Below are 26,906 nucleotides of genomic sequence, written 5' to 3' on the forward strand. Positions count from 1 at the left end.
AGATTTTCTGAACTTTCCTAAAAAATCTTTGGTGCATTCTTTTTTTGTTTGTTTCACTGGCAAACCTGCTCAACAAACATTCTTATTTGGTTGTATCCTTACACCTATACTGTGTAAGTACTGTATACTCGGTACTTTCCCGAGTTCTGTGAAAAAAGCCAAGGCATTACTCAGGTGGGATTCAAACCCATGACCTTTGCCAATGTAGAGCAAAGGTACAAACTACTGGGGAAAAAATAGCCTGGGGTCATGAAAGAAGATTTAAGTCATATTCACTCTTTATAAAAAGTGCGCCATTCTGCTACAACGACTCCATGTTGCTACCAAGAAACGCCAAGAAAGCAAAACGCCTCTGCTCTTTTGAAATGCCTACCTTTCAACTTAGTGGATGGGGTCTCTTTGGTTTTCTTGCTTTCTGCCTCACTGGGGGGCTCGTGCCGTCTTGGTCTCTTAGCATCTGGTTCTTTCATGAGGGGATCGGTTATGATCGACTCTAGGACTGGGATCCGTCGTCGACGCTTCTTCCCATACTTCCTCCTCAAGTAAACCTGTAAAAGATATCAACAAAGCCTTTGGTTACGGTTTTTATTTAAAAAAAATCAAGCTTCACTCAAAAGAAACTTCCCTGGCTTTTTATAAGCACATCAAACTGGGCCAAATTTCATGGCTCTGCTTATCGCCGAATTCTCGATGACAATCACCATTCTCTGGTTACTGTTCAAGCGTCGCTACTCTGCGCTAGCGGTGTAAGAAAAGAACGCCTAGTAACCTGAAGTTCACACGCGCACAAGTAAAAATTCTCTGCTAACCCGTGAAATACGCCTGAATGTGAGCACAGAATTTCCTGCAACTGTAAGCGCCATATCTTTGCGGCCCTGATCAAATAATGATTAAAACACATGTAAGCCTTGTTTGTGAGGAAAACACATGGGTTGATTGGGTGGTAGGGTGGGGGGGGGGAGACAAAAAAAAGGTTAGAGGGGAGACAAGTAAATGGTGACCTGTTTGCACAAAACATAAGTAATGCACTTTGAACTTCAGGCTATGAAATGCCAGATATGTACAGAGAAATTTAAGTTAGCATGGATAGCATTTAGGTCAATTTGCCATTCACATTAGCATGATCATACACAAATACATAGAACCGAAGGGCTAGCAGAACAAGCAATTATCTTAAAGGCAGTGGACACTATTGGTAATTGCTCAAAATAATTATTAGCATAAAACCTTTCTTGGTGACGGGTAATGGGGAGAGGTTGATAGTATCAACAAAAATCATTGAAATCAACCATCGAAACGCACACAACTTCGTGTGACAAGGGTGTGTTTTTCTTTCAATATTATCTCCCAACTTTGATGACCGATTGAGCTTTATTTTTCACAGATTTACTATTTTATGCATATGTTGAGATACAGCAAGTGAGAAGACTGGTCTTTGACAACTACCAATAGTGTCCACTGTCTTTAAGGGCAAGTGCTGCATTGGATTTCGAAGAAGACATTCATTCCAACCCCATAATTTGCAAGAAAAAACATTGGACCACTAGGATTTCTCAAAATGGCACTACAATAGGAAGTCAACGATTTGTAAGAAAGAACGAAAGAAGGAATCTCTTGGCACATCAGCACTTACAGGGCTCGTATTGGGGGTTGGGGTCCATAAGACCACAGGGCTTGTGGCCAAAATCTTTTCTTTACCAGAATTCTATATGAACCAGAATTCTATATGAACCAGAATTCTATGGAGCGCCACTACAGCTTTGGTTGTATACTCCCCAGGGAGCTGAGAAAGTTATTGCAATGTTATTGGCCCAATGACCAGGGCGCTAATGTAAAGCGCATTGATATGGTTATTGTAAAATGTGATTTATAAGAACTAGTTATTAATATAAGCAAAACAAACGAGAGGGACAGCTCCTGGTGTTGTCTGAAAACCTAAACAGGTGTTTTTTCCTCAGATGGGTTTGCTCTCACCTTTTCCTTTGTAAGTTCGGGCGGTGGTATGTCACAGCTATCACCCAAGACATCCGTCGAGCTCCGTTTCTCAAGACCTGTTAGCAGCTGTCATGTGAGTGAGCAAGGAGTGAGCGTTAGGATTGTTTGTGTTGATGAAGTTAATAAAAAGAGGCAGGCGTTAGAATGCGCTTCATGGAACAAAAGCTGAAGAAATTACAGTGCCTTTGTAAAATGTTGCCTGCGAAGTATTAAAGTAGGCTTGCAGGTTGATGGAAAGGCTTGTATTATCAGAGACGAGGGTTACATGACTGCACAAACGATGCCATTTAATTTGGAATGATTTGGGGTTGAACAAAGACAAAAATGACTAGAGCGGGATTTGAACCGATGACCCCCAGATTAACGTACCGGCGCTCTATCAAACTGAGCTATCCAGCCCTAGTGCCGGCATGTTAACCCAGAGGTCGTTGGTTCAAATTCTGGAATTCTGGAATTCATTGGAATATCATGCTCGTTAGGAGAAGAACATTTATACATTCATGAGAAAAATTCAGGAAAAAGACAAAAGCAACAGATGCACCTGAACCATCAAGACAAAAGTCTCTCATCAATTTCTCTTAATAATCAATTTCTCTTAATTTCTAGTTATTTTCACATTTAATAATTTTCCTTCTTGCAGCCTCTTACTAAGAGTTGCTTTTAGCCTTGTTTGGGGAGAACTTGCATAAAAAAATATAAAATTATCCCAAAACATAACACAATTTTTCCCACAGTTAATGACAGACTGACGTACCTTTGGTTTAATAGTATGCAAAGGCGCATCATCACTGTCTGTATCAGGTGATAACCTAGTGGAAGGGTCGGCCTTCTGGCTCCGGTGGCGACGATGGGCTTTAAGCCGCGACTTGGTCCGTGATTTACGATAGACCTTCATTTTGGACTTTCCTGGCGACGATCCCTCTGAGAGGAACGTCTTCTCAGAATCAGTCTTTGTCTTAGACTTGCTAAGTTTGCTCTTCGACTTGTCTTTGCTAGACTTCAACTTGGACGACTTGAGCGATTTCTTCTTGCCTGACTTTGAATTCGATGTTGTCGACTTGCTGGTGGCTTCAGAGTCCTTCTCAGAGGTTTTCTCAGAGTGTGATTTCTTTGATTTCTTTGAGGAGGTGCTGCCGCTGGGAGACTTCAGCGACTTGTCCGATGACGTGGACGACTTCTTGGGCGTCAACAACTTGAACTTGGACGTCTTCTTCAGCTTGGACTGGGACGGCGGTGTCTTTGGTGGCGGGGATTTGGGCGGGAGAGCCAGGGTCGACTTCAACTGGGAGGGATCTGAGGTCTTGAGGGCGGCAACGTTCAAGCTACCTTTGAGAGGCGTCTTCAGGGGTCTGGGTGGACTCCTCATTAGTGTCTTCTGAGGAGATGACTTGGGAGAGAAGTTGAGACGTCGTCTCTCCTCATCAATGTCATTCACTAGAGCGCCCATCATTGCAACCTGTTGGCAAAATATCAACAACAGTGTCACTACTACTTTAACTCACAACATATTTGTATTTAAAACTGAAGATAAAGGTTTGAATTTTGCATATGCACTGGTATTCAGCTTTAAGATGCTGATGGCGCAGGGACACATCAATAGATGTTTATGCAGTCCACATTAGGTGAGTCTTTAGGGAAGTTTTGACCAAAGCCAGTGATAGAAAAAAATTAATATGATCGCGTAAAGCCCGCTTTATACTTCCTGCGAGTGCCAATGCGAAGCAAATTGGACGTGAATTTGACGTCACAACTATCCTTTCGCAGCGATATTCACAAGTGAGTTGAGCAGAGCTGAACTGCTGCGAATATTCGTTGCGAATTTTGTGACGTCAACATTCGCTTCGCATTCGCATTCGCATTCCCAGGAAGTATGACCCGGGCTTAAGTCATGCAGCGAGACTTTTTTTACACCAAGTTTTTTTTTTCAAAAGACGGATTTATATTTTATAATTTGCAAGAAACCGCGAATCTACGGAAAATATGCATGCCTGATTCAAGAAGGCTCTGCAATTTGATTTTTTTTTTTTTTTTTAATTAAAAAAAGGATTGACAGTTAACAAATTATCACACACCTCTCGTTTGACCTCTTTCTCTTCCTCCATGATGGCCATACCACTGACCACCAGGGGCGTCCATCTTAGACAGTCCTCCTCAAGCTCGATACGTCTACTTCGAGCAACCTTGGCCTTGTGCTCATTAATTATCTTGTGCCTAAGCTTTAGTACAACCCTGTCAAAAAAAAAAGCACATATCAAATTGAATACGATTGGACTATAAATCTTGAAAAAGTTTTTTAGCATAGAATAATCAGTTCTAATCTTTACAAGACAGGTCAGAAACTACAAAAACTTGATACTCAAAATAATTATTAGCATAAAACCTTAATTGGTAACGAGTAATGGGGAGAGGTTGATGGTATAAAACAGTGTGAGAAATGGCTCCCTCTGAAGTAATGTAGTTTTCGAGAAAGAAGTAATTTTCCACGAATTTGATTTTGAGACCTCGAAATCAAGCATCTGAAAGCACACAACTTCGTGAAAGGGTGTTTCTTCTTTCATTGTTATCTAGCAACTTCGACGACCAATTGAGTTAAAGTTTTAACAGGTTTGTTATTTGATGCATATGTTGAGATACACAAAGTGAGAAGACTGGTCTTTTACAATTACTAATAGTGTCCAGTGTCTTTAAAGGAAAGGTACATATAACTCTTGCAGAGGCTTTTCACTTTCACTGACTCAATCAGGGTCAACTACAAGACTCATTTGACCAGACGCGACCTTCAAAGCTCTCTGATTTGGTTATGAAACCAGGAAGGTATTAATTGAGACTTGTACTTGAGAGTCACCGACTAATTTACTCGACTAGCCAGTAACTTTTGCTATGACTTAACAAAAAATGCAATTCCCAAGGGTCCTTCTTCACCTCAAAAAAAGACACCCAGCTAATGAGCTGGTGGGAATGACCAGGCAAAAAAATAAGGGTTTGAAACTTAACAGCTATTCCACTCCGTTTGATGATGTTTTTGACTTTAAATAAAACTACCAAACAGAAAAAAGTAAAATAAAATGTGGGTATTATGGCAGTCCTCATGATACGTGACTGCCCGCTTATAAACCATGGTTGCTAGTCGAACCGGGTGAATTACTCTGTGTGCACATTTCAAAGCCCAAAGCCAACAGGACATTAAGTTTCAAAAGACTGAAAGTAACGAATGTTGACCATTGAAAACTGTTTCTGAGGCGACTTTTAGACTAATCTAACAGTGGCGTGTCATGGCCAAGTGGTCAAAAGCACTGGACTCGAGCTCTGGTGTTTTTATCAGCAGAGTGTGGGTCCATTTCCCAGTCGTGACACTTGTGTCCTTTAAAAGCAAGACACTTAAACCATTGCTTCGTCCTTCCGATGGGACGTAAAGCGGTTTGTTGTGTGATGCACTTTAAAGGAACACGTTGCCTTGGATTGGACGAGTTGGTCGTTGAAAAACATTTGAAACCGTTTGTTATGAAATGCATATAGTTAGATAGATAATTCAAAAGTAGAATATAATGATCCACACAAAATTGCCTCGAAATTGCATGGTTTTCCTTTTACTTTGCGAAATAACACGGTCGGCCATTTATGGGAGTAAACATATGACTCCCATAAACAGCCGACCGTGTTAGTCGACGAGGTAAAAGGAAAACCATGCAATTTTGAGGCATGTTTGTGTAGATCATTGTACTCTACTTTTACAACATCTTTCTTACCATATACAATTTATATCAAACAGTTACAAGCGCTTTTTATAGACCAACTCGTCCGATCCAAGGCAACGTGTTCCTTTAAAGCACCCAGTTCACTTATGACCAGGAGGAGGTTTGCCCTGGTGTTTCTAGCAGTGGCTGCTGAATGCTCAGCAGCACCCTGTTAATCCTCACAAGGTGCTACATAAATGGGTCCCATAATTATAAATAATAATATAAACAAATTAAAAGTCTGGAAATAAAAAATTATAGTACTTTGAGACGCCCGTAGATTATTAAGCACTATATGAAAACTAGTTCTTATTTTGTTATTCATCCTACCTGTCATCCTTCTTGGTTACCATCTTAAGTGACTGTAGCGTTGACGCTATGTCGTGAGGACACATCCCTGTAGCTCGACTGATGCCTATAGTGATCATAAAAATAGGGTGTCAATTAATGGACTGAATTTTTAGTGGTAACCAGTAACAAAAAACATCCTATAGACAAATCCAGGCACGCACCGGGCGCACATGTATCGAGCACCGCGCCCCACTGCTGCGATGTCTTCAATGCCTATTTTGTGCACAAAAAGACACCGCAGTTGGTAATTTTTCAATAGAGAGCGCTCCCAATTTTGTTTCGTCGGATTTGTCTATTGATAAAGTTTCAAGGGGGTAGTTCAAAACACTGTGGTCCAGTGGTAAGACTGCAGGACTTGCAATCACAAGATTGTGGGTTCGATTGCTACCAAACTAACCACTGATTTCACAATGACTAGAATAGGTATTGTCCCCTAGTTATAAAATCACAAATTTTTTATTTGTGCAGTAATACATTTCTGGCACGGTGTAAATCAGGAGTTTGGGATTTGGCCTAGCCCTATAAATAACCCCAGTGATATCTTAATTGATTGACAATCTTTGTTTTCTATCTTTCCAACATTTGTGGCATGTCACGGCCTAGCGGTTAAGAGAACCGGATTCAAGCTCTTGTGTTACTGATCAGCCGAGTGTGGGTTCGAGTCCCGGTTGAGTTCCGGTCGTGACACTTGTGTCCTTAAGCAAGACACCTAAGTTGGCGCTCAGGCAGTGCTTTCTGCTCTATCAGCCAGGCTTCTGATGGATGATACCCAACCCTACATCCGTATGGACTGTTAAGGTGAAAACCCTGTTTCAGCCCCTGGAGTAGGTGACAACAGCCCCTGGAAAAACAGTTGATTTTTAGCCCACACCTTGAAGTGCCCTTCAGGCCTTGTGAGTCTGGCGAATTGCATACAACAACAAAATAATGACTACCCCCACAATAGCCCTCCAGCCAACTTTCAAACATGACTTACTCTTGATGGTGATCTGTCTGTTATCTCCGTTCTTGTCCAGGAATTCTAAGATGACGCTGCGCCAATAGGAGCAGTAGCTGACCCTCCCAAGGTCCGACAGGGGCTTCTCTGGGGTGCCTGGTTGACCCTCTTGTCTCGACAACAGATAACCTGATGATTCGGGAAGGAGGGAGGGAGATGATGATTAAGTAGCTGTTTTGAGTTCTGATATTGTCAATATCAGTCTATTTTTATTAAACAAATCATGACACAGACTCCTTGCAAGAAATCAGTCTGCCGATATTGATGTTCAATTTTCCTTTCAATATATCTTATGGCTAAATTTTACTTTTCCAACTACTTTTTTAGAGTACTTTAAACTGAAGCTTTTGAAGTAACCGACTCGCACACACACAGCACTTGATATGGTTGGGACCAACTAGGACCCAATTTCATAAAGCTGTAGAGCAGAAAATATTGCTAGGCAAATTTCTTTGCGAAGCTAAAAATGAGTAGGGCTTACTGAAATCAATGAGGAATCTTCCATATCCTTTCCGCTGGTACATCGGCAACGTCATGATGCATGAGACATTGTACCTCTGCTGACAGTGCTTCTCCTGAATAGCGGGAAATACCAAAAAAAAAAAAGTTAGTTACAGCCAAACTACTTTCTATCAACATGTAAACGTGTAAAAAAAACTTTGAGAATATAGAATTAGCTGTTGCAAAATGCTTACCAACCAAAAGGACCTATGGTATAAATGCAAAAAATAGTCAATGGCCTGACACTTCGCCCCTAGCAGAGTTTCAGGTGGTTTTGGGTTTTTTTTTTTTTTTTGCTGATTTTGTAAAACATTTGGAGTCAATTTAAATGAAAAACTATGACTCACTGCCTTATAAAATATTAAGCATTGATCTGTTTTTAGTTAAAAATTATACTACTTGGAGTTGAACAAATTGAATTGAATTTGATTTAACTACATGTATGTAAGGCCAAGAATGGGTGTATTTTAGAGAAAGCAAATCCAAGACGAGAAATCAATAGCAACAAAAAAAACTTACTTTAGAAAAGTAACCGACAAGGTGGCATCCTTTTGAATCGTTCTTGGTCAGGACGTAGAAGAGGAACGGCTCCACGTCGTAGTACAGAGTTTTGTGGTCGAGGAAAAGTTTCGCCAGAAGACACAGATTCTGACAGTATATCTTGCTGATGTTACCGTCCACTTCGAAGACGGAGATGTCGTTGTGACGATAGATCTCATTGGCCGGCGGGTGGTACCAACCACATTTTGCCTGGAAAAAAGAATCGTAAAATTGTTACAATGAAGTTACATCAACGAACAGGTCAAGATTCAATAGGGGACTTTGGAACGCTAGGTGGCAGCAGACTTACCATGTAAGTTTCCACGCGCACATTATCGAGAACAACGGATTTACCTGGTGAGTCTGCTGCCAGTGTCCCAAAAGTCTCTCATTGATCGAATGCAACAATTTGAAGATTCACAGATTTTATACCACTTGTTTCCATGAAGGACATGCGATTTGTCCACACACATGTACAGTTATTGTCTTACTCCGTGCAAGTTCTATAAATAAAACCCTGACAAAGTCATACAAAAAAAATGGTGGCCGTGCTACATAATCAAGAACAGCTGTTCTTTAAAGTGTACCTTCGAAAAATAACTAAAACTTTAAATTTAAGAAAACGGTTTGGGGTTGAACAAAGAAAACTGTTTAGACTTTGATTTGAATCATCGACCTTCGGATTAACGGTGCTGGCGCTCTACCAACTGAGCTATCTAGCCTTGTTGTTGGTCTCCCTTTTTTTCTTCAAATTTATAAAACAGAACAACTCCTTTCAAAGTTAAGGTTTTTGGAAGTAAACAGGAATAAATTGAACGCGTTTCGTAAAAAGCAACAATGTCCAAATGTTGGGGAGTGAAGTGGGACCATAGTCAAATACACCCCATGGGTGTTTTATTCAAATGTCGGATTATAGGCTCATTTCATAACCTCCTTTGGACGGTCACTGTTCTAGTGTCCTTGTATAGACAATACATACTGTAATTAGGATGCCCTCCAAATAGGCTTAGAAGAACCAAGGGCACCTACAGTTGGCAGTACATGTGAAAGTGAAGGGCCCTTGCTCCTGTGTTTAGCCGCATATCATAGTGCCTTGTTGTACATGTACAAATACATCTCTTTTAAATGCACTCTACAAGTGTTTAAGGTTCACCCAAACAGTTTCCCATTTGGTTTACGACTTGATCAGTATAACTTTGACTTCCTAGGACATAATAACTCCTTGATGTGCCTTCTTTGGTATTAGGCCAGGTTCCCCATATTATTTTGTATTGTATTGTATTAATTTTTTTTTTTTTAAACCCGGAATAGTTGTTATTCATTTCCATTATAAGATACTTTCATGTTGCTGTCTCAAGTTTGTTTTTGCTTGTTAATAAATCTACAAGAGATCACGATTCAGTCTTAAAGGCATTGTACATCTTTGGTAATTGTCAAAGACTAGTCTTCTCACTTGGTGTTTCTCAACATGTATGCATAAAATAACAAACCTGTGAAAATTTGAGCTCAATCGGTCGTCGAAGTTGCGCGATAATAATGAAAGAAAAAACACCCTTGTCACACGGAGTTGTGTGCTTTCAGATGCTTGATTTCGAGACCTCAAATTCTAAATCTGAGGTCTCGAAATCAAATTCGTGGAAAATTACTTCTTTCTCGAAAACTACACTACTTCAGAGGGAGCCGTTTCTCACAATATTTTATACTACCAACTAGTGCTGGGCGAATAGTGAAATTTTGTTATTCGGATACCGCTGGCCAACTATCCGAAATTAACCGGATACTCGAATAATTTTTTTCACCACGAGAGGGCGCTATTTAAAAAAATATATAACAAAAAAATTTTTTTTTTGCCAATAGAGGGCACTGTTCGTTTGTGAATGAGATCTTATGGGCGGATTGATATTAGTTTAAGACAGTGTCACTCGGTTCATTCATAAAAATGACCGGATCTAATTTAAAGATGGCGATTTGCTTTTTCTTTTGATCGTGATTGACTCTACATGAAGGAAAACTTGTGTAATCTTTGGACAAATTACGTCAGAAATGTCATTGTTTTAACTCTTCTTGGAGGTGAGCATAGTAAAATACTTAATTTATACTGTTTTATGCTGTCTTAACAGAAGTTTCATAAGGATTCAGACGAAACATTTATATCCGTTGTCGCCCGACGTCAGCTGATATTCGGATAGTTAAAGAATATCCGGTTACTCGGTTGTTATTACAGAATTATTTTGTACACAGGTATTTGCGCCCTATGCGGATATCCGGTTAAGAAAAAAAGGCATTCGCGGTTACGGATAGGAAAACCTATTTGCCATTAACCGGATATTCGAATAATTCGCCCAGGCCTACTACCAACCTCTCCCCATTACTCGTTACCAAGTAAGGTCTCGTGCTAACAATTATTTTGAGTAATTACCAATAGTGTCCACTGCCTTTAAGTTTGTTTTTGCTCGTTAATAAATCTACAAGAGATCACGATTCAGTCTTAAAGGCATTGTACATCTTTGGTAATTGTCAAAGACCAGTCTTCTCACTTGGTGTTTCTCAACATGTATGCATAAAATAACAAACCTGTGAAAATTTGAACTCAATTGATGGTTGATGTTGCGAGATAATAATGGAAGAAAAAACACTTTTGTCACACAAGATGCTGGAATTCGAGACCTCAGCTGAGGTCTCGAATTCAATTCAAATATTTGAGTGAGAAATTAGTTCTTTCTCAAAAACAACATTACTTCAGAGGGAGCCGTTTCTCACAATGTTTTATACTATCAACGGCTCTCCATTGCCTGTTACCAAGTAAGTTGTTATGCTAACAATTATTTTGATTATCACCAATAGTGTCCAGTGCCTTTAATGTGGTTTCAGCTCAAACTGAAGAGTCAATCTTCATACGCCCATCACATCATGTGTCATACATACTCTGGGTTCGTACAAGGGGGTTGTGGTGCCCCTTGCGGCTCTCCCTCCCTTTTCTCGTTCAGCGTTTCGAAGCGGAAATATGTCACACTCTAAAGTTTGACAAAGACCACTGGCTGTCCACGGGAACACTAACACCTGCTAACCTACACTATACCCCCGCTGTGTTAACCTCAATTTCCCTTCGACATCAGATAAATTTTTAAATTGCCGAGGGGGATAGGTATCCAGACAATGGATATTAAAGGTATTGTACAGGATTAGTCAGGATAAAAAAACAACGCCATTGTTAAATTTTTAGTCTGAGAGCTTCCTGATAATGAAATGATTTTTAAAAGAAAAACAATTCTCGGTGAAATATTTCCCTCTAAAATGTGGTCATATTCCAGAAAATTGTATCTGAAAACATCAAGAAACTCAAGAGCTGATTTCGGTTGTTACAGCCTGAATTAAGGACAATGTGTTTACATGCTGAAAATTTTGCATGGTTTTTGCTATTTTGTCCTAACTCACACAATGGATTAAAGCCACATTTTCTTTTCAGAGCCAACTCCACTCAGAAGAGATATTCACATGGTGCTACCGCAAACCTCTCTTAGTTGGCCCTTTTCGAAACCACGGCTTCGGCTTTGTATTCAGCTTCAGACTCCGTCCTCTCGTCTGAAGCCCTGAATGCATATGCAAAGCAAGCGCAATTGTCAGAACAAACGCGGACCAAGTTAGCCTAAGCCGAATCTGGAGCCGTTGATTCCAAAAAGAGACATGGTTCTTTGTGTTTTCACTTACCAGGTGTCTGACTAGGATACTCCTGCTCTTCATGTACTTCAGACAGAACTCACACAAGAACAGCTTTGGTAATCTGCAGCGATGAAAAACAAATAATAAAACAATAACCATTTTATATGCCCCTGGTCCCTGGGCCATTCAATTCATTCCTTAAAGATGCTATGTCAGTTTTTTGGCCCAAACATTAAAAAATAGATTTTTTTTAGTGAATGGTATTTCAAAGAGTATCACCCGCTCTTACGAAAACAAGTTTAATTTTTACTTTTAATGGACAGGAACCATGACCAAAATTTAAAATGTTTCCTTATAAAACACATAAGAATTGGTCACGTGATATATTATATATAACAAAAACTAATTTTGAGCACTTTATTTCACTGCTACTAAGAATTGGCGAACTTTTTCGAGCAATGGCTCAAATGAAATGATAACTTTCTCGAACCCAATCAAAATACCTATTGAATTTTAAATCAAAATTTTTGGGCCAAATCGGCCAAAAATCTGACATAGCATCTTTAAACCATGAAAAAATAGCATGTCACATGTACAATATATGACTGGTATCCTGCTCAATCTTGCTTAGCAGAAAACTGCCAAGCAATATTTTCTGCTGAAGCAGATGTATGAAATGGGAAACTTTTGGACGGTTCTTTTTCACAGTTCTCGCCAGTAGTGTGAGTGCTCAGACCTACATGTACACTAAAAAGTCGCCAAAAAGACCTTTATGTCTGCTGCCCCCCGCGTATCAAAAGTCTTCCATTGGGACCAGATATCTATTTGAAAAGTGGGTGTTCAACGGCATTGCGTTTAGAGGTTTAACAGGAAAGCGTTTATTGTCCCACTGCCTTCTTCTTACCTGGCGTATTCCTGAGGATAGGGTGACGAGTACCAGGTCTGGAGGTGGTATTGGCCAAACTCGATGCAGCTGGGTGAGCGACTCTGATGGTCAAGCTGCTGGGGCTCGGAGCTGCTCGTCTGCTGTAGGAGGCCAACGGAAAAAGACAAAAAAAAACCATGTTGCATCCAGGGGTGCTTCACCCATCAATGAAATCACGGCTAACTCATAAAGGGAAAGTACAGCTCATGTTTTGTTGAAATTTTTCTTTAGGTATTTTTTTTTTTTCAGAGCAACTCAGTTTGAGTGTTTCCTCATAACACGCCCAAGAAAAATGCACTGATCTCACTCAGGATTTATTTGGGGTTATTGTGGTTTTGGAACAGAGCGATCTGTTGTTGGGATCTGCTTAACATCGTCCTGCATCCAGCAACAACAGATCTTCTTTTCTTTTTTTTCTTTTTTTTTTCACAATTTTTTTCGCATTTTTTTCGCATCTTTGGCATTTTATGTGCATGCTGCAAACATCTTATCTTCACAGAGAAAAAAATAAATCCCAAAATTGCTAACATTGATTGGTACAAAATGCACTTCAATAAAGTCAGCTCATAGGTTCCATTCTGATGGTTTTTGTGAGTACCTTCCCTTTAAAGAGTGCCAAGGGCACTAAGCCTAAGGTGGATTTCACAAAGAGAGTCATTTTCACTTAGGACAAGCCTAAAGTTTTTAGTAACTCCTATGACTAGTCCTGAAGTTAAGACTATCTTTGTGAAATCGACCTCTGGAGTGTGAAGAACTCACTAGACATAACAAACTAAACTACAACAGACACAAGGGCTGTCGCAAAGCCGCCAACATTTGCAACATGCAATCAGGGTGATTTTGTACACATCAGGGATATATTTAGAATCTCATAATCAAAGGGGAAAAGTTCCCATTTTCAAAATCGTTAATCAGAACATTGAAAGATTGGTTTATTTCCATGGTACTTTCTGCAGAATCAGGGAGGTTTGGCAGCTTTTGCTTTGAAATAGTTAGCTTGCAGTGCAAGTTTTCTTTTCTTTTCACAGCAAGCACATTACAGAATGGTTAGAGTTTTTATGTTTTGTTTCCAACCTGTGAAAAATGAGTTCAGATCATCATGGTACAATTATTTTTGAAACACTATGATGCTGTTAAAGGCCTAAAAAGTAAACGATTCAACCCTCTTAATAATATTGCATAGATTTTTCTGTGTTTTGACGTATCCAACATGTCAAACGTAAACTTGATGAGGTAATTGAAACAAGAAACCTCAAGTCTTTTTTTTTAAAGCAAGAACAGTTTTTGTATCAAGCATTCGACCTTCAGGTGCCCTTTCATGTATTTTGAAAACAAATTAGCCTTTTGCACATTTGAAACTTCCTCTGTTTAATTTCTCCTTCGAAAAAGTGTCATTCATAATTTAGAAGGAGACACTAATTATTAAAACATTTTTTGGGGATGAAAACATCCTGCTTCAATAAGTAAACATACACCAACAACTGCAAATTTAAAAATGTCACAAAAGCATGCTGAAAAATGTATACTACACGCCAAAAAATCATAAATGTCAAAGCACTGCAAACTGCACATGTAACAAAACTCAACTAAAAAGCACACACAAGCACCCAGCAAAATAAAATAACATGCAAGCCAGCCTTTACAGACCCTCTCAAAAGTTGAGAATAAAGATATAAGGAAAGAGACTTGAATTTATTAGGCTCTTCAAACTCGAAAAGAGCAAAGCTAATTTGATTAGTCTGATTGACTATAGCAGTTGGACGAGTCTTCCCCACTCCAAGTCGCCCACTTGATGTCGTCCATTGCCACCCTTCCCGTCCCCCCCCCACCCTCCACCCCCGCTCTCCAGAAAGACAATTAATAAATTATGAAATTTAGAAATTTTCTATCATGCTCAGATTCTGAAAGGCAATCATTATGCCAAAAAAATGGTGAATAAATCTCCCTTAAGTATCAACAGTGAAAGGCCTATCCATGGCAAACATAAAGACAAGCATACAATACTTTTGTGCAAATTGACTATCTGACTAATCAGTTGAAAAGAAGTTTTTTGTTTTTTTTCTTCTTTCATGCAGCGTGCATTTATTACTTGCTTTTTTACACATGAAAACATGCAACAACACAAGTTTACATACATTTTGACCAAAAAGGAAAAAGCGCATTGCAGTTTTTAAAATAAGAAATTCAAATTTCGTCTTGTTTTGTTTTCTTCTTTTCTTTTCAAAGAGCTAAGAAAGCGTATACCTTTAAGTTTCTTTAAAATCTTGATTCAAACTTTGGCAATGTCAAACCATTTATTGCCCTTACTGAAAGCAAACAAGTGTTATGGTTCTACAAAGCTCTAAACCAGAGTCAGATCTATAGCTCAAAAAGCTCAGAGCGTAGATTTATCAGAGAAGCTTATGCCGTGCTCATTTAACATAAAAACTATGGCATGCATTCAAGTCAAACCGACTTCAGTATTTGACAACAAGTTTAAGTTTAAAGAGAAGAATCAACACTAACACAAATACAACATCAACAGGCACTCAGTGTGATTCAATCATCATGAATGGTAATAATACAACATGCACATCTGCTTTAAGTAGGTCATTTTAAAAATGCTGACAGTTTGACCTCAAGGATTGATTCAATTTTTAAAAAAATCTTTAACCGGGCCCAATGTCACTGAGCTGCTTTTAAGCACAAAAAGTAGCTGAGGCCAAACAAAATGTACCATCTGTGACTGCTATCCTGCTCATTTCTGCTCAGCAGAAAATCATGAGGCAATTTGTTCTGCTCATGCAACTTTATGAAATTGGGCCCCAATGACAAGAAAAATAAAATCAGCTTTTCAAAGAGTTTTGTTTGTACTGCATCAATTCACAGACAAGTACCTTTCAGGACTTGAATTTGGCCGTGTCTAACCTGACAGTTTCGTCAGTGGCTATGGCTTCTGAGAAGGGCTCAGCCAACAGCCACAGTCATAGCCGAAGTCACTTCATTAGGATTTGGCCATATTATCCGCACCAATACCCTTTATTCAGGAAGCCTCAAAGTTGTATGCATTTTTTTTTTTTTTTTTTTTTTTTTTCCGGATTCGTTATCACCAAATCAATTAAATAAAACCCAACTGAGATCACACTTTATGCCTGACAGATCAACACAGTTCAACACAAGAGATAGTGATCAAGTTGAAGAAGGAAAAAGAAAGAGAGAGAGGGAGAGAGAGAGAGGGTCGTAGGGTTGACTTACACCCGCTGTGGCTTGTTTGTAGTAGTCTGACATAATTACCATCAGGGCTCTCTCCTGCGCTTGCCGAAACATCTCCACGTCGCGGTCAGTGACGCCGCGCGGAAGCGACGGCTTCGGTGGGGCCGCAGCGGCTGTCGTCGTCGTCGCCGCCGAGACCGGGGAATCTGTGAGGTGGGTAAAGATCCAATAATTATTGATAAGCCCTTTGGGTGTGAGTGAGTGAGTGATGCATTATTGTATCATACAAAATATGGAAATGGTTTACTTATGAAATAACCATGAGGAGGAGCAGGCCTGTATGCTTCGTTTTTGAAAGGGCAAGGGCGCCAAGGCATTTTCTCCTTGGTAATAGGCACCCTATAAGGAAATGGTACATTTCTTCTGAAGCATTTCAAGGGCACCAAGGCAACCAGGGGGCATGGAGGCAATTGTCTTTGTTGGTTTTTGATACAGAATTGGTAGTATAGAGTTAATGTCACAGAAGCAGTATCACATGTACCTTTTACATGTTGGCCTTGGAAGTTTGGATCTTGGTTCGTTTTCTTGCAAAAAGCAGTGATAATTGATTTATTCTCTGTGAGACATACAACCACACCGTGAATTACTACGCTACATGCACTTGTTTAGTAACTTTCATCAAAACAGCTTTAATGTATTGCACTTATTTCAATTTTTTTTTATTATTTGCTTCAAGTTCCACATCCAACATCACAATCAGCTCAAATAGCAGGACTAACAGAAGGCGAAGAAGAAATGTTCAGAAATGCTCATGTAAAGCGCTCTGTTCTCCGTAGAGCACTATATAAATGCTTCATATTATTATTTATTATTATTAGGATTAGGATTGGGAGGGAAAACCCACGCAATCAGGTAGGGATGGAAAACCTGATATGATGATTGGTCCCAATACAAATATCCTTTTTTCGTAATTAGAAATGTCAATCTTTGTTTCACTCACCTTTCAGATAATACATTTTTTTTAAATCAATCAATAATTGCTCACAAACACCCCGCAACGGACTAATTTGAACCCCTAATTTCCTACGGTGTATACAACTTTAAAGTCCACTCATTGTGTCTTAAAGATTCTGGAAATCTAAAACGAAAAAAAATACTGCACACAGAAAGGGCACACATGAGCAATGCGGGAACACGGCAAACAGTTAGTGCGTAGGAAGCAGAAGAAAGAAAAAAGGGGGAGAAAAGGAATACAAAATGAATCATATCCCATTTAGGGGTAAAGCCTGATCTAAACTTAGATTCCAATACAGGACAGAAACGGCAACTCACCCTAAGCCTGTACGCTGTATACATTGTGTGTATTTATATTTAGAACATGCCAGGAAAGAGGGTTAAGTGAGACAGTGCATGCATGATTAGACCCATGGGAACAAGGAGATGTCAGAAAATGCACTTGAAGGATGTGGAACATACACACTGTACATGTTACAACTGTCTCAGCAAGGATTAGTATACAGACCTAACAGAGGATTTAAAGGGCAGGTATCTGTTTGGTTATCACTCTTAAAATTAATGCCAATATAAACATTTCGTAACATGTAGATGTAGAAGCCTAAACCAGCTTTTAATAGTTATAGTATAAAGCATTTTGATAAACATTTTATTCAATTCAAAGTAGCGTGGTTATTTAAAAAGATACATGTATGAGTTTTTATGATCCCAAATTTGAATATGAGCAGCGTTTCTGCAGTAACGCTTGAGTATTCCTATTTTGGAGAATTCCTCCTTCATTGACATTATTCGCTCCGGATTTTCAGCGATATCTCAAAAACGAGACCATCTTCTGAAAGGATATTTTCACAAGCAAGTTTTATTGTAAACATCTACCTTTATGGATTAAAACAATCGATCTGTTCAAAAAATCAAAGGTATACTTTTTCCTTTAAAGGCAGTGGACACTATTGGTAATTACTCAAAATAATTATCAATATAAACCACAAGGGAAACTGACTGGGTAAATTTGTAAATGATTTTTGGGGTTGAACAAATAATTATCATCACAAAACCTTTCTTTATTACCAGTAATGGGGAGAGGTTGATAATATAAAACATTGTGAGAAACAGCTCCCTCTGAAGTGAAGTAGTTTTCGAGAAAGAAGTAATTGTCCACGAATTTGATTTCGAGACCTCAAGTTTAGAACTTGAGGTCTTGAAATCAAGCATCAGAAAGCACACAACTTTGTGTGACAATGGTGTTTTTTTCTTTCATTATTATCTCGCATCTTCTACAACCGAATGAGCTCAAATTTTCACAGGTTTGTTATTTTATGCATATGTTGAGATACACCAAGTGAGAAGACTGGTCTTTGACAACTACCAATATGTTCACTGTCTTTAACAGGCATGCTATTTTAGTCATGGGAAAAAAGGAGGTAAATTTTTTCGAGTAAAAGGATAAACTGACATCTACATTTCAACTGTCGGCTTCAATAGACTTTTCAGGCTATTTTAAAATCACAATTTTTCAAAATTTTTCCCAAGGGCCAAAAAATCACACTCAAGTAGGAAGAAAGTCATGCCCGCTTTAAGAAGAGGCAGATACACATCGTTTGGTATGCATCCAGGGTTATCATCAGGATTTTTTCAAACCTTTGGGGTTTCTAGGACTGTTGCATTATAATCCAACAGAGCTCATACAATGGTGGATTGAAACGAAGGCTGAATCATTAGGTTTAAAAAATACTGTATTGTATGTTAATATCCCTTATTTCAGATGCTCTAATGCAATTAATCATTTTCTGATTCACATAATGTATGAACTCCAGAAGATGATCAGAGCATACTGATCGAAACGTCGAGTTGTCACCAACGGTTCTTTTCAGAACCACCCCAACTCATTAGAGATAGTCATTACATGGTGGTACCGCAAACCTTTCTATATCGTATTTCCACCATGCAACGTTTCAAATCCTACTTAATAAAAATCTATAAAATGCTAATTGTTGATTAGAAATTTCATTGTATGTATGTAAGCATGCACTGTTTGGGTGCAAACACTCCTATTCTGATTCACATGCATGATTGAACAAATCTATCAAATGTTAGTTGTTTATTGCAAATTCCATTGAATTTGTATGTATTTAAGCAAACACTGTTTAGCTTACATTAAATAAAAATAAATGCATTGTGAAAGTTTGGGTACCAGCATCTATGTAAAAGTTCTGTGAAAATATTGGACTTCAATTTTCTTTAAAGAGGGGCTCCAATTCAGTTTTGAGACGCAATCGTTTTCCAAAAGATGCGTATGAAAAGCAGAAAAGCCCATCTGAGAGCGAGAGAGAGTACGACTAAGAGTCTGTGCATTTTTGAGGAGGAAGTTTTTCTTAAAGTTCATCCTGAATTTTTATGATGTTGAATCAAAAGGGATTTAGTTTGACCTTTTGACTGACGCACAAATTTCCTCTTTGGGATGTACAAACCTATTTTTTTTTATATCCAATGACGTCGGTCGACAGTCATGCTTCAAAATACACTCCGAAAGTGTATAAAACAAAAGGGCTTTTTTATCCTATTTTAACACGTGGCTAGAGATTTGTAATTTTCTATTCAACTTTCATTACGGCTCTATCTACTGGAAAAGTAGTGCAATTACAGAACTTAATTTGACATAGCAGTATTGTACAATATTGTTCCGTCCAAAAAACTGTATCAACACCTTTAACTGAGCAAGACTGTTTCAATGCAATGTCGGACCAATATGAGTCACCATTTGCTGTAACAATTGCAGATTCTAAGCATTTGAAAAGAAAATTCTCACATTACAAAAGTCGAACAGACACAACTTTCTTAGTCATGATGTTGTACATTGTATTCCTGTACCATCACCATATGTGCACATATGCCAGCTTCAAATCCCGATACTTGCCAAGAAGAGAAAACAAAATTCAGGTAATTAGTTGTACTTCCTTCTTGGGTTCACACATTTCATCTAAAGAAGACTGTTTACCATTTTCACTTTACGCTTCCCTGCCAAATTCCAATCTAAAGCAAGAAGCAACGGCTTAGCGTTCTTTCCCAAGACAACATGGGTCAAGCAATAGAAATGCCAGTGCTGTTTTGCCGCCAACTTATTAGTGCTGAGCAAAAAAACAATTAAGCTGAAAATTGTTTGCGTTGGCAGAGGTTCTATGTTATCATGCACAGGTGTGTTACATTGTATACTTAGGTAAATTGGCAAAATATCAGGGGACTTTCAGGTCCCTTTAAGACACTAATCCTTCAATTTTGAAGAGTCTGATCCATTACCCACTAATAGTCCACAAAAGGCTGAAGGTAAAAAAAAAAACGCATGATATTTCTTTTCCTCATTGAGTTGAACTTCAGGATTGCCCGAGGCAAAACTATAAAAGAAAACAACCTTAACTTGCGAGGAGTTCGCTTAAACCAAGAATAAGGTCAAAACACTTCTTGGAAATATGTGGAAAAGAGGGCAAGGGGAAAAACACTAATGTAAGAGGAATAAATCTAATGTGCCAATGCATCCAAATGAACATTGTACACAATTATTTATTCCATTTTCTTTGTAGTGTGAATTCCTAGTTTCTCAAAATCCATTTTTGAGGAGTTTTTTTCCCTGAATGCTTACAAGTTTACAGAATTCCCCTACCAGAGATGTAGACAATTATTTATGCCATTCTCTTGGTATTATAAAATACTACAATTCTCAAAATCTTGTTGCTCGGTATTTGTTTCCAAATACTGCGTTTAAGTTAACATAAATTCCCAGCCACCCCCCCCCCCTTTTTTTCTTTCGTGAATGAAAAAAAATGTGTAAGTCCATCACGACATTGTACATAAATCAAAGTCTAGTGTTTGCAGATTTTCATTTTCCTTTTAAATCAGGCATGATATTTGATCTTTGGAGAAAAATAATTAAGATTTTATCAAGTACAATAGCTGACCTACATATTGTACACATTGTGTTGACTTTCATGCACTTTTCAGGATATTATTTAATCACAATTTTCTGGGGGTTTTTTTTCCCAGCAAAAAAATCAGACTTTAATAGGAAGATTATCATGCCCGTTTAATGTAGACAGAAATACCTTCAAGAAAGTTCCCTCTTTCCCTAAATTCTTCAGATGATGAATGTAAGTTAAATGGGGCACACTTTGCGACATAATTAAGGACATCGCGTTTAACCTCACTCAGAGTACATTCAACGAGACCATACATGTGATTAGGATCATTCCAAAGCAAAGTCCTTCACAGCAGCCTCGTTCAGAGGTTTTACAGAACATAGATCTATTGCCTGTGCCCTTTTCACACTGCCGCGCCAATTCAAAGAACTAAAAACCCAGGAAACTCCTGGGGAATCTAACCCCACTGCCACATCATGTTTATTTCACACTTTTTAATGATGGGGTTCCTGGGGGAAAATGCACACTCAGGCCTTTCATAGAACTGCCAAAGCAGAAAATATTGCTTAATGAGTTTCTGCTAAGCAGAAATGAGCAGGATACCAGTTATAACTTTTACATGTGACTTATTCCGCGTTTAAATCCACTTTATCACTGCCTTTCTTTTCATCCCCCCCCCCCCAGAAAAAAAAATTACTTTTTATAAATGTTTACTCTCACATTGTAAACTTTGGGATTTCCATTAAATGTCAACTTTATGTATGATCATGGAGGAACTCCAAGATTAACTGGTTTTCTTGATTATATGTATTTTTATTTTATTTATTTTAGAGGCACCAAGATGAAGTTTTATTACAAAAAAAATTGAAAATTTCAATTATGAAACCCGTTTTAAAAAACTCCAACACTTTCTCAGAAAATTGACATGGGAGATAGATCTACAAATATAATTGTACGTGAGTACAACACCCCCACATATTCTACACGTACACAAACTTCATACGTCAGTTGATCCAACCACAGGTAAATTTCTCTGACTATACAACACCTGCACTAACAACTGACCCTTGATATAATTTGCATGTTGGAATCAATTTAAACAAAATAAAAAACACATGGTTTGTGTGGAAGCTTTACTTTGTGTCAAGTCGGTACAAGTTCTTGTATCAAGTATCCTGTTTCCGCTTGATAAAAGTCACTTTTCTGCGAATTAGAGTTTTTATCGTGGATGACGTTTACTGTTTTGAATTCTGTTAACGTGTACCACCACATGCAGCAGAAGTAATACGTTCTTCAGCCCAACTCGAACGTAAAGTGACCGGGCATTCTCCTTCAAGTTTAACCTCTTTGCATTAGTCATCTTGTTTCGGTGAAATCTGCGCCGTCACAGAAGGGGTTAACTTTTGACATTTTTATCTCCAATTTGAAGCAATGAAATTGTCTGATTTGATTATGTGCTCGGTGTAGACTAAACCTGTGTTTAATTTTTTGCATCTGCATGGGATTTTGTACCTGGCAAGAACATATGTGTAAAAAGTATTTCTTGCTTTTGTGTGTGTTCCCAACAATTTCATGAAATCTCATACCTTGATGTAAAATTTTTGTAATCTGTCGACAAAATAATTTTGCCAAGTGAAGTTCAAAGAACTGTGGAAGAACTTAACTATAAAAATAAAAGCAGCAATCTGCACTACAGATATTTTTTCAGTTTACAGAATGCATGAAACAAAATCTATTGTTATGTCATGAATTAATTAAATCTGAAAGGAAAGAGGAAAACTGAAGAAAGGCGGGTACACTTTAGACAATGTTAAAGAATGAAATGTACAGAGAACTATTACGACAGGCTTAACAAAAAATGAAATGATACAGAAAGCATGGTGAGGGAACCAGCTTAGTATTCTGGGGTTAAGAAAGACACTGTTTCTTTAAGAAAGAATACTTTCATCAAAAGAAAACTCATCCAGTTCAAACTTGAAGCACGGACACAAAGCAAATTTGTTTTTGCGCACAACTCACCAATGAGTGAATGATTAAACCACCTCAAGACAGAAAGCGAGGAAATCTAAAAGCTACAAGAAGGGCAAGCTCTTAAACTACTCAAGCATGAAGAGGTGATGGCACTAAGAGATGGGTTGGGTGGGATGATGGGTGTGTAAGGCGGAGTAGAGAAGCACACATCATGCAGAGATAATAAACTCTCTTACCAGATGACGGTTTACTGGATTTCTTAGTGCTGGTCGACGGCTTCGAGGATGTCACACTATCCGTTGGTGTCAACGTCCCCGATTTGCTTGACTTCTTCTTGACAGCAATTTGCCGTTGGACCGAGGCCACCGCCCCAACAGACCTGGTCTTCTTAGATCCCATTGCCGCCCGCGCTTTCTTCACAATCTTTGATGCGCTGGCCGACAGACCACCGCGCGATTTCAAAGACCCGTTTTTTTTATTGTTACTCCCGTTTGGAGAAACCTTGTCCACCGGCGTCTTACGCGGTCTCTTCTGCGGGCTGTAGATCGGCGGGAAACCGTACAGTCCACGCTTTCGAGGCTCCGTGGGAGCGGCGTAGAGATGAGACAAGCCGTCAAATAGACTCTTCAGCTGCGAGCTACCCGTGCGCATGATCTGCGAGTGTGGTGACGAGGAATTGGAGTGTGACTTGTCTTCAGCTGCCTGGGGTGTCTGCTGATGCTGCTGCTGCAGGTGCTGTTGGTGCTGCTGCTGCTGCTGGTGCATGGCAACAGCATTGAAGCTTGTCATGGGCGGTGGACAAGTCCTCTGCTTCCCGCCACTCGACAAAGTTTCCTCACGAATGGGAGCACAGACTTTCTCTTTGGTTTCTGCTTCTACTGGTTTTGTTCCTCCACTCGGTCGTGACGATGGAGGTATGGGGTCGCTGTTAGACTTTTGCACAGGGCGGGGTTTGGGCGGGGGACTGATCGGATAGAAGCCCATGCTCGACTGCGAAGAGCTTCTGGACTTCCGCCGGTTGGTCGGCGTAAAGAAGCGACTCAATCCGTCGACGAGACCCTTGGGTTTGTACTTGGGGTCGTAGTAATGAGGCAGTGTCAGCACCGGGGGCTGATCTGGCTCCAATGTGGGCGTACAAGGTGAATCTGGTGCCTCGGATACCTCAGTGGGTGCCTGAGGGTTGGGGTGTGTTTGAGACCTGTTGGGGGTCTTAGGGGTGTGGGTGGAACCCTTTCCCATTGATGTTGATGAGTAATTGCCACCTAGCCTACGGTTCCCTGGCTTTGGGGGTCGCTTACCTGGGGGGCATCTTGGGCATTCAAAGAGCCTGCAGACATAATAGGAAAGGAATAATTGTTAATCTTGGTCAGTTTGACCTTTAAAAATCAAGTATTCATAATAATCAGACCCCAGAAGTTTATGTCAATATATCTTATCATCCAAGCTTGGAATTTCAAATTTGAAAGGGCAAGGCCATTTTCCTTTTGCAAAGGGCACTACCATTGTAAAAATCTGAAATTCTATGGGAGACTTTTGAAGGGGCACCAAGGCCAAGACCAGGGGCATCGCAGGCCTGATTATCCACCACAAATGGAAACGATCCACATTTCCCTTCTGACCAGAAATTCCAGCAACTTTTTAAAATTAGAAATGATAAAATCGAATCAGGCACAATTACTGCTCTTGTTGATTGATTTTTGTAACATCTTAAAATCGTTTTAAACAAATATGAAAAGATCACTTTTTTTAAGAGAACTCACGACTTATGCAGCTTGGATTTGCCATTGGTGTTACCTGTACCATTACACCCTGGAAAGGAGCAGCCTCTGCAAGACAATGAATAGAAATCCAATGATAAGAAGGTGGCTCTCACATTATAGACGAGGGCCCAATTTCACAAAGTCTGTAAGCACAAAAATTTGCTTAGCATAAAATTTCTTCCTTGGGAAAAAAAAAAACAAGATTACCAACCAAATTTTAATTTGTTGCACATTGCTTGCTACTGGCATTCAGCTGCTGTTTGCTTATCCTGGAAATCCTGTTTTTATTAAGGAAGGAATTTTATGCTAAGCAGAATTTTTGTGCTTACAGCCTTTATGAAATTGGGCACTGTGGTTTAAATTGGTTTGACAAGTTTGACTGCTTAGGTTTGCTGTAATTAATTGAAGGAAATCGTTATCATACAAAAACATTTGATTTCATTTTCAAGGTGATATTTTGAGTTTACTGGTTTTATATCTCCATCACGAATGATATAAATAATGTAATTTTTGTAAAACTTGTCAAGAAAATGACATTGAGACTGTAGACTAATTATAATGCTGATGGCATTCAAATGCACTAACAATGTCCAAAAGTGCTGAATAACCCTCCATTTAATTAGCACGTTCCTGATTCAGGGATGGCCAACTCTAGTCTATGAGGCTGCATTTGGGTTCAAGGGCAAACTGTGTCATTGACATGTTTTGTATGGTTTGATTGTCTTTTGGCCAACATGTGAAGTCAAGTCTGTTTCATTCAAATTCAAGTCTGATAAGGGCTCAATTCCATTAAGCCTATAAGCACAAAAAATTGCTAAGCACAGAAAAGTTTTGCCTAACAGAAACAGGTAACATAAAGTTTTAACTATTGCAACTGATGCCCTACTCAATTTTTGCATAGAAATTTGCCAAGCAACATTTCTGCTTAACAGCTTTATGAAATTGGGCCCTGGAACTGGTTCGCCCTGGTTTGAGCCATTTAAGATGTGGCACAGTTTGCTAGTCTGATTCCAGTTAGCCCCAGTTTGAACCGGTTCCGATCTTGTCTGCTCCAGTACATGTATGTTCTTGAGACGTCTTGTTGATGAACAATTACACAGAATGGTTTGGCCTGGGCCCAATTTCATGAAGCTGTTAAGCGGGGAAACTACTGCTTAGCGAAATTCTTTGCCTAGCAAAAAATGGGTGGGGCACCAGTCACAACATTGTTAACTGTTATCCGGTAACCAGTTTCTGCTAAGCGAAGTTTGTTTTAGCTTGGCAAGGTTTTGTGCTTACAGGCTTTATGAAATTGGACCCTGGTGCTGGTCTTGTCAGATTTAGTTTGGGCTGATTCCATTCAGGTTTTGCCTCAATTCTATTCTCTCGTCAGGTACAAGTATGGTCCATTCTGATTTAAAAAAAAAATGAAGTCTGAGGTAGTCTGGCTCTAGTCTTGCCTGGTTCCGGTCTGATCATGACTGTATGAATGCGGTTAATCTGGATTAGTCTTAATCGGTTTGGTTGTGATTGATTTTTAGGTGGCCGATTTCAGTCTACACAGGGTTTGATGGAGTCTGTTTCCAGTCTAGAAATAAGGAGTTTGGCGTGGTTTGGATTGATAAGGTTGAGTTTCTTAATAGATTTCCTGTGGTGTCAAGGTGAAGCAGACATATTAACGCTTGTAACAAGGATAAGATGTACACAGGCAGGTCCATTAATCTCTATTAGAAATCCACATTAAAGGGTCTATATAACTTTTGTAGGACAAAAAACACAATGTCCACAGATTTACACTAAACTTACACAGTTTGAAGATAATGATAGTAGAAAGCTTCCCTGAAAATATTACGTGCTGAGGTGCAGTAGTTTTGGGGAAATGAGTAAAACAATGTCATGAACGTATATTACAAACGTATATTCATGGCATTGTTTTACTCATTTCTCAAAAACTACAGCACTTCAGTAAGTAATATTTTCAGGGAAGCTTTCCATTATCATTATCTTCAAACCCTGTAAGTTTAATGTAAATCTATGGACATTTTGAAAAGGTACCCAAATCCTTTAAAGCCATTAATACATTTTCGGAACAGAACAAAAAAATAAAAGTTCACAGATTTACAGGGTTTACAGAAGGTGATGGTGAAAGACTTCTCTTGAAACATTAGTCCATGAAATGCTTTACTTTTCGACAAAACATTAAATCAATCAATTGTTGATAGCGAGAATTACAGATTTATTTTAAACCCATGTCATGACACGGCGAAACGTGCGGAAACAAGGGTGGGTTTTCCCGTTATTTTCTCCCGACTCCGATGACCGATTGAGCCTAAATTTTCACAGGTTTGTTATTTTATATAAAAGTTGTGATACACGGAG

At 39.0% G+C, this 26,906-nt stretch overlaps 1 protein-coding gene across 8 annotated transcripts in view; it reads right to left on the reverse strand.

The window, feature by feature from the left end:
* The window catches only part of LOC139953333 (uncharacterized), a 60,666-nt gene that overhangs the window by 7,182 nt on the left and 26,578 nt on the right, over positions 1–26,906 (reverse strand). For 6 of the 8 annotated variants that reach the window (XM_071952833.1, XM_071952830.1, XM_071952832.1 and 3 more), the window contains 13 exons: positions 24,549–24,614; positions 23,025–24,115; positions 15,938–16,101; positions 12,683–12,804; positions 11,827–11,899; positions 8,098–8,328; positions 7,559–7,652; positions 7,057–7,206; positions 6,060–6,144; positions 4,068–4,224; positions 2,750–3,451; positions 1,975–2,061; positions 374–548 (listed from right to left, as the gene is read on the reverse strand). In XM_071952833.1, coding sequence (XP_071808934.1) covers positions 374–548; positions 1,975–2,061; positions 2,750–3,451; positions 4,068–4,224; positions 6,060–6,144; positions 7,057–7,206; positions 7,559–7,652; positions 8,098–8,328; positions 11,827–11,899; positions 12,683–12,804; positions 15,938–16,101; positions 23,025–24,115; positions 24,549–24,614 — 3,197 coding nt within the window. The remainder of the gene's footprint in view (positions 1–373; positions 549–1,974; positions 2,062–2,749; positions 3,452–4,067; positions 4,225–6,059; positions 6,145–7,056; positions 7,207–7,558; positions 7,653–8,097; positions 8,329–11,826; positions 11,900–12,682; positions 12,805–15,937; positions 16,102–23,024; positions 24,116–24,548; positions 24,615–26,906) is intronic. The other 2 variants (XM_071952837.1, XM_071952836.1) reach the window with 2 other exon arrangements.

Source organism: Asterias amurensis, chromosome 21 (genome assembly GCF_032118995.1).
Source record: "Asterias amurensis chromosome 21, ASM3211899v1".
Classification (NCBI taxonomy): domain Eukaryota; kingdom Metazoa; phylum Echinodermata; class Asteroidea; order Forcipulatida; family Asteriidae; genus Asterias; species Asterias amurensis.